Genomic DNA, 11,779 nt, shown 5'->3' on the forward strand with positions numbered 1-11,779 from the left:
GCGCGACGCTAACCCCACGTGACGCCGCCCCGCCCCGCGTGCTGCGCGGTACCCTTTTAAGGCCGCGCGGGCGGCGGTTCCGCCTCTCTCCCTGGCAGGTGTTACAGTTCTCTCTTCGGTCTCGGCCGCCGTTCGGCGGCCGGGGCGCCCCCGCCCGGGAGTCGACGCTTCGGAATCGCAAGGAGCCCTCAGGCGGAAGGACTTCTTACCTTCTGGATCCTCTTCAGCGCCATCTTACCCCCGCTGCTGGGGACGGGGGGAGCCTGGCCCGGGGCTGCCAGAGGCGGCCCGCTGCCGGCTCGGCCGCCGCGCAGCGCTGCAAGCTGGGAACGGCCGCTTGCGCGCGTGCGCGTCGCGGGGCACTGTGGGTAGGCGTTCCACGTGGGGCCGGTACCGGCGCGGGCAAGCCGAGCGGGCCTGGCCTGCAGAACCTGCCATGTCGGCTGTTGCCTTTCCTCCGCTTTATGTCGCCCCGCCACCCTACATCCGGGTCGGCGAGGGCCTGAGGAGGCCTGCGGAGAGGGGCGCTGGTTGGTTTAACACAGGACGTGCCCGGGTCCTGCCCTTTTAACTTCCGCCTGTGTTCCATCCCAGGCTGTCACATATTCCTGTATATAGTGGTTCTTAGTGGTTCTGCTTTGAACTTAAGTCTGTAAGTATTCATACCCTTTCATTTGTTATATGTCAAATATGTTACACTTCTTTCCATAGAAATACATGTAGTAGAGCTTTATACGCCGTGGGCCTCAGTACAGTCGCTCAGTCGTGTCCGAATCTTTGCGACCCATAAATCAAAGCACACCAGGCCTCCCTGTCCATCACCAATTCCCGGAGTTCACTCAAACTCATGTCCATGGAGACGGTGATGCCATCCAGCCATCTCATTCTCTGTCGTCCCCTTCTCCTCCCGCCCCCAATCCTTCCCAGCGTCAAAGTCTTTTCCAATGAGTCAACTCGTCGCATGAGGTGGCCAAAGTATTGCAGTTTCAGCTTTAGCATCAGTACTTCCAATGAACACCAAGGTTTGATTTCACCCAGAATGGACTGGTTGGATCTCCTTACAGTCCAAGGGATTCTCAAGAGTCTTCTCCAACACCACAGTTCAAAAGCATCAATTCTTCAGCGATCAGCTTTCTTCACAGTCCAACTCTCACATCCATACATGACCACGGGAAAAACCATAGCCTTGACTAGACGGACCTTGGTTGGCAAAGTTTGTCTCTGCTTTTTAATATACTATCTAGGTTGGTCATAACTTTCCTTCCAAGGAGTAAGCGTCTTTTAATTTCATGGCTGCAATCAGCATCCGCAGTGATTTTGGAGCCCCCCCCCCAAAATAAAGTCTGACGCTGTTTCCACTGTTTTTCCATCTATTTCCCATGAAGTGATGGGACCAGATGCCATGATATTTGTTTTATGAATGTTGAGCTTCAAGCCAACCTTTTCACTCTCCTCTTTCACTTCCATCAAGAGGCTTTTGAGTTCCTCTTCACTATCTGCCATAAGGGTAGTGTCATCTGCATATCTGAGGTTATTGATATTTCTCCCAGCAATCTTGATTCCAGCTTGTGCTTCTTCCAGCCCAGCGTTCCTCATGATGTACTCTGCATATAAGTTAAATAAGCAGGGTGACAATATACAACCTTGACGTACTCCTTTTCCTATTTGGAACCAGTCTGTTGTTCCATGTCCAGTTCTAACTGTTGCTTCCTGACCTGCATACAGGTTTCTCAAAAGGCAGGTCAGGTGGTCTGGTATTCCCATCTCTTTCAGAATGTTCCACAGTTTATTGTGATCCACACAGTCAAAGGCTTTGGTGTAGTCAATGAATCAGAAATAGATGTTTTTCTGGAACTCTCTTGCTTTCTCCATGATCCAGCGGATGTTGGCAATTTGGTCTCTGGTGCCTCTGCCTTTTCTAAAACCAACTTGAACATCTGGGAGTTCACGGTTCACATATTGCTGAAGCCTGGCTTGGAGAATTTGAGCATGACTTTACTAGCATGTGAGATGAGTGCAATTGTGCAGTAATTTGAGCATTCTTTGGCATTGCCTTTCTTTGGGATTGGAATGAAGACTGACCTTTTCCAGTCCTGTGGCCATTGCTGAGTTTTCCAAATTTGCTGGCATATTGCGTGCAGCACTTTCACAGCATTGTCTTTCAGGATTTGAAATAGCTCCACTGGAATTCCATCACCTCCACTAGCTTTGTTCGTAGTGATGCTTCCTAAGGCCTACTTGACTTCACATTCCAAGATGTCTGGCTCTAGGTCAGTGATCATGCCATCGTGATTATCTTGGTCGTGAAGATCTTTTTTGTACAGTTCTTCTGTGTATTCTTGCCACCTCTTCTTAATATCTTCTGCTTCTGTTAGGTCCATACCATTTCTGTCCTTTATTGAGCCCATCTTTGTATGAAATATTCCCTTGGAAACTATAATTTTCTTGAAAAGATCTCTTGTTTTTCCTATTCTGTTGTTTTCCTCTATTTCTTTGCATTGATCGCTGAGGAAGGCTTTCTTATCTCTCCTTGCTATTCTTTGGAAATCTGCATTCAAATGCTTATATCTTTCCTTTTCTCCTTTGCTTTTCGCTTCTCTTCTTTTCACAGTTATTTGTAAGGCCTCCTCAGACAGCCATTTTGCTTTTTTGCATTTCTTTTCCATGGGGATGGTCTTGGTCCCTGTCTCCTTTACAATGTCACAAACCTCCGTCCATAGTTCATCAGGTACTCTATCAGATCTAGTCCCTTAAATCTGTTTCTCACTTCCACTGTATAATCATAAGGAATTTGATTTAGGTCATATCTGAATGTTCTAGTGGTTTTGCCTCCTTTCTTCAGTTTAAGTCTGAATTTGGCAATAAGAAGTTCATGATCTGAGCCACAGTCAGCTCCTGGTCTTGTTTATGCTAACTGTATAGAGCTTCTCCATCTTTGGCTGCAAAGAATGTAATCAGTCTGATTTCGGTGTTGACCATCTGGTGATGTCCATGTGTAGAGTCTTCTCTTGTGTTGTTGGAAGAGGGTATTTGCTATGACCAGTGCATTCTCTTGGCATAACTCTATTAGCCTTTGCCCTGCTTCATTCCATGCTCCAAGGCCAAATTTGCCTGTTACTCCAGGTGTTTCTTGACTTCCTACTTTTGCATTCCAGTCCCCTATAATGAAAAGGACAACTTTTTTGGGTGTTAGTTCTAAAAGGTCTTGTAGGTCTTCATAGAACCGTTCAACTTCGGCTTCTTCAGCATTACTGGTTGGGGCATAGGCTTGGATTACTGTAATATTGAATGGTTTGCCTTGGAAACGAACAGAAATCATTCTGTCATTTTTTAAGATTGCATCCGGCGCAGACGCGAGAGACGCCGGCTCCAGCGGCGCAGACCGGTGCAACCGACCGCATGCGCGCAGAAGTGTGGCTGAGGCCAGGGGCGGCGGCCAAGAGGAGCTACCCCACGCCCGAGGCCAGGGGCGGCGGCCGAGAGGAGCTACCCCACGTCCAAGAGGTGGTGGCTGCGTGGGCCCAGGAGGGCCAAAAGGATCTACCCCACGTTCAAGGTCAGGAGGGGCGGCCTTGAGGAGATACCCCTTGTCCAAGGTAAGGTGCAGTGGCTGTGCTTTGCTGGAGCAGCTGTGAAGAGATATCCCACAATCAAGGTAAGAGAAACCCAAATAAGACGGTAAGTATTGCGAGAGGGCATCAGAGGGCAGACACACTGAAATCATAATCAGAGAAACCTAGTCGATCTGATCACATAGACCACAGCTGAATGTGGTCCACTGGAGAAGGGAATGGCAAGCCACTTCAGTATACTTGCCTTGAGAACCCCATGAACAGTATGAAAAGGCAAAATGATGGGATACTGAATGAGGAACTCCCCAGGTCGGTAGGTGCCCAGTATGCTACTGGAGATCAGTGGCGAAATAACTCCAGAAAGAATGAAGGGATGGAGCCAAACAAAACCAATACCCAGGTGTGGATGTGACTGGTGATAGAAGCAAGGTCCGATGCTGTAAAGAGCAATATTGCATAGGAACCTGGAATGTTAGGTCCATGAATCAAGGCAAATTGGAAGTGGTCAAACAGGAGATGGCAAGAGTAAACGTAGACATTCTAGGAATCAGTGAACTAAAATGGACTGGAATGGGTGAATTTAGCTCAGAAGACCATTATATCTACTACTGTGGGCAGGAATCCCTTAGAAGAAATGGAGTAGCCATCATGGTCAGCAAAAGAGTCCGAAATGCAATACGTGGATGCAGTGGGCCTGGAGGTGTGCATTTTTGGTAATGTTTCAGTCTTTTTTGATGGACAGCCAAGGTTGAGAACCACGGCCTCAAAAGTGTGCATAGCCAAACTTAAAGTGGCTCTTTCCTCCTTAAAACCTGACAGGCATCTTGGTCAGCGTTTTGGTATTAGGAACAATTATTGTGTGTCATAAAGTCAGTTTAATGTGTTGCAGCTCATGTAGGGTGCCAGCAATAGGGCTTGGAGCAGGGCGTGTGTTCCCAGCTAGAGACTGAGGCAGGGTCCTGGCAGTGAAAGAACCAAATCCTAACCACTAGACATGTGGTCAGTGACAAAGGCTTTGGTGCTTTGGCTTTGCAAAGAAGAATTGCCCTAAAGAAGAAAAGTCGTGAAGCAAATAAAGGATTTAATAGGAAGAAAAAGAATACAGGACTTGTGGATAGACACACAGGGAGACTGAGAGTGAGTTGCTGAGTCACACCCTCAAGGTAGTTAGAATTACTTTTATGGGATATTTCTTCTGGGTTTCCTTTGGCCAATCATTTTGATTCTCCTGTTTCACAGCCCATAGTTGGTATGTCTCAGGATCCACCCACGTGTGCACATGCATCTCTTATCCAAGCTGGATTCTACTGTAAAGGCGAGTTGGTAGAACAGATCTTGATATCATTCCCACTTTGACGTTTCAGGAGCCTTTCTGTGCATGTGTGGTCAGGGAAGTCTCCTGACTTTGAGAAATACGTGGTCTGGGCAGGGTCCAAGCCTCCTCCCCTAATTGTATTGTTCTCATCTTGGAGTTTTTCAGTATACAGGGAATGAATCTCCAATTGCCTGGGCCTATCTACCTCCTGCCTCACAGCCAATGCACATTATTTTTTAGTGAATTAAAATAGAATACAAAATCTCAGTGCATTTAGCATAGTAAAGGTGAGAATTGTGAAAGTTTTGTGTGTGTGTGTGTGTGTGTGTGCAGATGATGATATTTATCCTCCAAACTTAGGCATTTTGAGAGTGAAAGGAGGTACAATTAGAAGACCAAAGGTGTAACTGAGACTGTGACCAACCAGGACATACGGTCATCTATATATGAGTACTCAGAATATAAAGTGTATCACAGACATTTCCACTATCCTCAGCCGTCTTTGTCCAGAAGTCCTTAAGGATGCCCCGTGCCCTGCATGGATCACATCTATTGCAGTGTAAAGCCCTTCAAAATCCAAAGTCATCCAGTCTGGCTTAGTATCAAGAGTTTACTCACTGATCCCTTGACATACCTTTATTTCTGGTTGCCCTCTATAAAACTCTTTCTCCTAAAGCACAGCCATCACTCACCTGTAAAGTCAGTTCAGGCCACCACTATCTGTCTTTGGTGTCATGGCATCACAATAGCTCTCCCTGCACAGAACAAGTGCTCCTCAATTTTTATGAATATTTATATATTTGTATGAGAATATAACCCTCAGTAACAGTGATAATTATCTCTGGATGGTGAGTTTACTAATGTTAATTTCCAGAGAATTGGCATCACTTGTATAATCTGGAAAAGAAACAGAATTGTATTTAATAGCAAAGGAAAAATTCCATTTCTCCTTCCTTTCAGTAGTCTTCTAAACGTCTTACATAGATTTTTAGTTTTTTTATGTTGTGAAGAAGGCTGATCGCCGAAGAATCGATGCTTTTGAACTGTGGTGCTGAGAAGACTCTTGAGAGTCCCTTATACTGCAAGGAGATCCAACCAGTCCATTCTAAAGGAGATCAATCCTGGATGTTCATTGGAGGGACTGATGCTAAAGCTGAAACTGCAATACTTTGGCCACCTCATGCGACGAGTTGACTCACTGGAAAAGACTCTGATGCTGGGAAAGGTTGGGGGCGGGAGGAGAAGGGGACGACGGAGAATGAGATAGCTGGATGGCATCACCGACTCTGTGGACATGAGTTTGAGTGTACTCTGGGAGTTGGTGATGGACAGGTAGGCCTGGCGTGCTGTGATTCATGGGGTCGTGGAGAGTCGGGCATGACTGAGCGACTGAACTGAACTGAACTGAACTGAATTTTAGATGTATAGAAGTATTGGAAACCAGATATAACATTGTAAAACTTTTGTGCTTTAAATAGCACCGTCAAGAAAGCAAAAAGACAACCCACAGAATGGGGGAAAATACTTGCAAATCATGTATTTGATAAAGATTCAGTATCCAGAATTGTTGCCCAGGTGGCTCAAGCAGTAAAGAATCACCTGAAGTGCAGGAGATGCAGGTTCAATCCCTGGACCGGGAAGATCCCCTGGAGGGGGAAATGGCAACTTACTCTAGCATTCTTGTCTGGGAAATCCCATAAACAGAGGAACCTGGTAGGGTACAGTCCATGGGATTGCAAACAGTTGGACATGACAGCGTGCGTGCATGCATTCAGTATATATAAAGAACTCTTACAACTCAATAAAAAAGATAAACTGATTAAAAACTAGGGAAAGGATTTGAGTAGAAGTCTCTTCAAAGAAAATATAGAAATGGTCAATAAAGCACATAAAGTTCAACATCTTTTCCTCTGTGTGTGTCTTACCTCTGTGTCCAGATTTCCTCTTTTTATAAGGACTCAATCATTGGATTAGGACTTACACACCTAATGACCTCATCTTTACTTGACATCTGCAAAGATCCAAATTTCAAATAAAGGCACTTTTCATAGATACTGGCATTAGACCATCAACATCTTTTGGGGGGACACGATTCAGCATATAACAATGGATGAACCTTGAAAACATGCTAAATGAAAGAAGCTGGTTACAAAAAACTTCCATTTCCATATGATTCCATTTATATAAAATTGGTAGTTGCCTAGTGCTGAAGAGGACTAGTGGTTAAATTACACATTTGTGGGCTTTCCTGGTGGTGCTAGTAGTAAAGAACCTGCCTCTCAATTCAGGAGATGTAAGAGACATGCGTTCAATCCCTAGGTGAGGAAAATTCCCCTGGAGAAGGAAATGGCAACCCACTCCAGTATCCTTGCCTGGAGAATCCCAGGAACAGAGGAGCCTGGCAGGCTATCATCCATAGGGTCGCGAAAAAAAAAGGACGCGACTGAAGCATCTTAGCAAGCAGGCAAAGCTGTTTGAAATATAGAAGTTTCCACACACCTGGAAACACTGGCGAGTGGTACCTCAGAGGGCCACATAACTGGGAGACAAAAGACATAAATAATTAAAACTCACAGTCTAAGTGCCCAGAGGAAACTCTCAGCAGAGAAGCAATATAACAGCAATACACAAGAGTTCTTGTATACCTTTCATACAGCTTTTAATGTTCACATATTACGTAACTAATTAATTGAGAAAACACCTATACAGTACTATTTACTAATTTACAAACTTCATTTAAATTTCACTATCCAAAACTGTCCTTTTTCTGGTCAAGATCTGATTTAGGATCCCATGTGTTTGTTTTTCCTGTCATCTTGGAGAAGGAAATGGCAACCCACTCCAGTACTCTTGCCTGGAAAATTCCATGGACTGAGAAGCCTGGTAGGCTACAGTCCATGGAGTCACAAAGAGTCGGACATGACTGAGCGACTTCACTTTCACTTTAGCCACCTGCAATCTTAGAAATTCTTTAGTTTTTCTTCGTCTATGATGCCCTTGACACTTGGAGTACTGGAAAGTTATTTTGTAAGATATCCCTCAGTTTGGGTTTTCTGATTAGTTAAGGTTAGGCGTTTTTGGGAAGACATATTACAGAAGTGATGTATCTTTCTTGTGCAACATATTACAGGCATATGAAATTGATGTCATTACTGGTTAAGTCTGGTGATTCTGTTACTTATCAGATTTGTGTATTATAAACTTAAAATTTTTCTTTATAAATTAATAAGTAGCCTGTGGGGAGAAAATTTAAGACTTTGCATTTACCTTATTTTTTAGAATCAGAATTTCATCCAGTAATTTTAGATTCCATTCTTGCTCACAGCATTTATTTAGGTAGTATGTACCAAATAGTAATTTTCTTTCTACCTTTGTTAAATGGAATTCTGCTGTAAGGAATAGCTTTGTCCTTTCCCCTCCATTTATTTACAGACAGTCCCTGACTTACAATGATTAAATTTATAGTTTTGTGTTTTGCAAAAGCAAAAGGTGAGTATAAACTGCACATGGATTTTGATCTTTGATCATTTCCTAAGCTGGTGATAAGCAGTATGATACTCCTGTGATAAAGGGCAGTGAGAGTAAAGCTGTCATCCACACAGTCAGAAAGATCAACAACCAATACACTTGCAACCATTCCATACATCCATTCTGGATCTTTACTTTCAGTATAGTATTCAATAAAATACATGAGATATTCAATAGTTTATTAAAGGTTTTATGTTAGATGACTTTTTCCAGCTTTAGGTTACTGTAAGTGTTCTGTGCACATTTAAGATAGGCTTGGCTGAACTGTGATATCAGTTAGGTGTATTAAATGTACTTTCAATTTATGATGGGTTTATCAGGACATAACCTCATCATGTGTTGAAGATTTGTATTTATTTAATTGTTTCATATAACAATATGGACTCATGGATTTTTATTCCATCAATTTTAATCCATTAGTGTCATCATTTATTATGCTGCTCACATTGTCCCAAATTTGGCCATTGAGACCTTCTTCAGTACAGTTCAGTCACTCAGTCGTGTCTGACTCTTAGCGACCCCATGAACCGCAGCACGTCAGGCCTCCCTGTCCATCACCAGCTGCCGGAGTTTACCCAAACTCATGTCCATCGAGTCGGTGATGCCATCCAGCCATCTCATCCTCTGTCATCCCCTTCTCCTCCTACCCTCAATCTTTCCCGGCATCAGGGTCTTTTCAAATGAGTCAGCTCTTGCATCAGGTGGCCAAAGTATTGGAGTTTCAGCTTCAACATCAGTCCTTCCAATGAACACCCAGGACTGATCTCTTTTAGGATGGACTGCTTGGATATCCTTGCAGTCCAAGGGACTCTCAAGGGTCTTTTCCAACACCACAGTTCAAAAGCATCAATTCTCTGGTGCTCAGTTTTCTTTATAGTCCAACATCCACATCCATACATGACCACTGGAAAAACCATAGCCTTGACTAGACAGAACTTTGTTGGCAAGGTAATGTCTCTGCTTTCTAATATACTATCTAGGTTGGTCATAACTTTCCTTCCAAGGAATAAGCGTCTTTTATTTAATGGCTGCCATCACCATCTGCAGTGGTTTTGGAGCCCAGAAAAATAAAGTCAGCCACTGCTTCCACTGTTTCCCCATCTATTTGCCATGAAGTGATGGAACCGGATGCTATGAAGTGATGGAACCGGATTCCATGAAGTGATGGAACCGGATGCCATGATCTTAGTTTTCTGAATGTTGAGCTTAACTTTTTCACTCTCTTTCACTTGCAGCAAGAGGCTCTTTAGTTCTTTACTTCCTGCCATAAGGGTGGTGTCATCTGCATATCTGAGGTTATTGATATTTCTCCTGGCAATCTTGATTCCAGCTTGTGCTTCTTCCAGCCCAGCGTTCCTCATGATGTACTCTGCATATAAGTTAAATAAGCAGGGTGAAAATATACAGCCTTGATGTACTCCTTTTCCTATTTGGAACCAGTCTGTTTTTCCATGTCCAGTTCTAACTGTTGTTTCTAGACCTGCATACATGTTTCTCACGAGGCAGGTCAGGTGGTCTGGTAGTCCCATCTCTTTCAGAATTTTCCACAGTTTATTGTAATCCACACAGCCAAAGGTTTGGCCTAGTCAATAAAGCAAAAATAGATGTTTTTCTGGAACTCTCTTGCTTTTTAGATGATCCAGCGGATGTTGGCAATTTGATTTCTGGTTCCTCTGCCTTTTCTAAAATCAGCTTGAGCATCTGGAAGTTCACGGTTCACGTATTGCTGAAGCCTGGCTTGGAGAATTTTAAGCATTATTTTACTAGCATGTGAGATGAGTGCAATTGTACGGTAGTTTGAGCATTCTTTTGCATTGCCTTTTCTTTCTGATTGTCACTTTCTGAATGAAAAGTGACAGAGGACAAGAGTGAACATTGACATTCTAGGAGTCAGTGAACTAAGATGGACTGGAAAGGGTGAATTTAACTCAGATGACCATTATATCTACTACTGTGGGCAGGAATCCCTTAGAAAAAGATGGAGTAGCCATCAGACTCAACAAAAGAGTTCGAAATGCAGTACTTGGAGGCAATCTCAAAATCAACAGAAATGATCTCTGTTCGTTTCCAAGGCAAACCATTCAATATCATGGTTATCCAAGCCTATCCCCTGACCAGTAAAGCTGAAGAAGCTGAAGTTGAGCAGTTCTATGAAGACCTACGAGACCTTCTAGGAAGAACACCCAAAAAAGATGTCCTTTTCATTATAGGGGACTGGAATGCAAAAGTAGGAAGTCAAGAAACACCTGGAGTAACAGGCAAATTTGGCCTTAGAGTACAGAATGAAGCAGGGCAAAGGCTAATACAGTTCTGCCAAGAGAACGCACTGGTCATAGCAAATACCCTCTTTCAACAACATAAGATAAGACTCTCCACATGGACATCACCAGATGGTGGACACTGAAATCAGATTGATTATATTAGCGGCCAAAGATGGAGACGCTCTATACAGTCAGCAAAAACAAGACTGGGAGCTGACTGCGGCTCAGATCATGAACTCCTTATTGCCAAATTCAGACTTAAATTGAAGAAGTGGAGAAACCACTAGACCATTCAGGTATGACCTAAATAAAATCCCTTATGACTATACAGTGGAAGCGAGAAATAGATTTAAGGGACTAGATCCGATAGAGTGCCTGATGAACTATAGATGGAGGTTCATGACATTGTACAGGAGACAGGAATCAAGACCACCCCCAAGAAAAAGAAATACAAAAAAGCAAAATGGCTGTCTGAGGAGGCCTTACAAATAGCTCTGAAAATTCGGGAAGCGAAAAGCAAGTGAGAAAATGAAAGATATACCCATCTGAATGCAGAGTTCCAAAGAATAGCAAGGAGAGATAAGAAAGCCTTCCTCAGCGATCAAGGCAAAGAAATAGAGGAAAACAACAGAATGGGAAAGACTAGAGATCTCTTCAAGAAAATTAGAGATACCAAGGGAACATTTCACACAAAGATGGGCTCAGTAAAGGACAGAAATGGTAGGGACCTAACTGAAGCAAAGGCTATTAAGACGAGGTGGCAAGAATACACAGAAGAACTGTACAAAAAAGATCTTCATGAACCAGATAATCACGATGTTGTGAGACCTTGTAGGGAGCCTCTAAGATGGCCTCCAATTATACCTACCTCCTAGTATTCAGGCCCTTTAAAAATCTCTCCTTGAGTATGGGCTAGATTCAGTGACATTTCTAATGAAAAGAAAAGATGATGGGATGTCACTGCTGAGATTAGGTTTAAGAAAAACCTGGCTTCCATCTTGAGCAGAAACTTGCTCTCACATTCTGTCCCTTGGTCCTTCAGTTCCTTGCTGTGATGGAAACCAGCTACTATATTGTTAGCTGTCCTATGGATAGACCCCTGT

The 11,779-nt window shown here is 43.5% G+C and overlaps 1 protein-coding gene across 4 annotated transcripts in view; it reads right to left on the reverse strand.

Annotated features, from left to right (window-relative positions):
• UBE2D4 (ubiquitin conjugating enzyme E2 D4) overlaps window positions 1-337 on the reverse strand; it is a 28,538-nt gene extending 28,201 nt beyond the window's left edge. For 2 of the 4 annotated variants that reach the window (XM_055414835.2, XM_055414830.2), the window contains exon 1: window positions 210-319. Coding sequence is in view for 1 of the 4 variants with exons in the window: in XM_055414833.2 (XP_055270808.1) it covers window positions 210-233 (24 nt within the window). In the remaining 3 variants the exon portion in view is untranslated. Of the gene's footprint in view, window positions 1-209 lie in introns of all 4 variants that reach the window. The other 2 variants (XM_055414833.2, XM_088831914.1) reach the window with 2 other exon arrangements.
• Between the last annotated feature and the right edge of the window lie 11,442 nt (window positions 338-11,779).

Source organism: Moschus berezovskii, chromosome 24 (genome assembly GCF_049115385.1).
Source record: "Moschus berezovskii isolate FMDL1 chromosome 24, NW_MosBer_1.0, whole genome shotgun sequence".
Classification (NCBI taxonomy): domain Eukaryota; kingdom Metazoa; phylum Chordata; class Mammalia; order Artiodactyla; family Moschidae; genus Moschus; species Moschus berezovskii.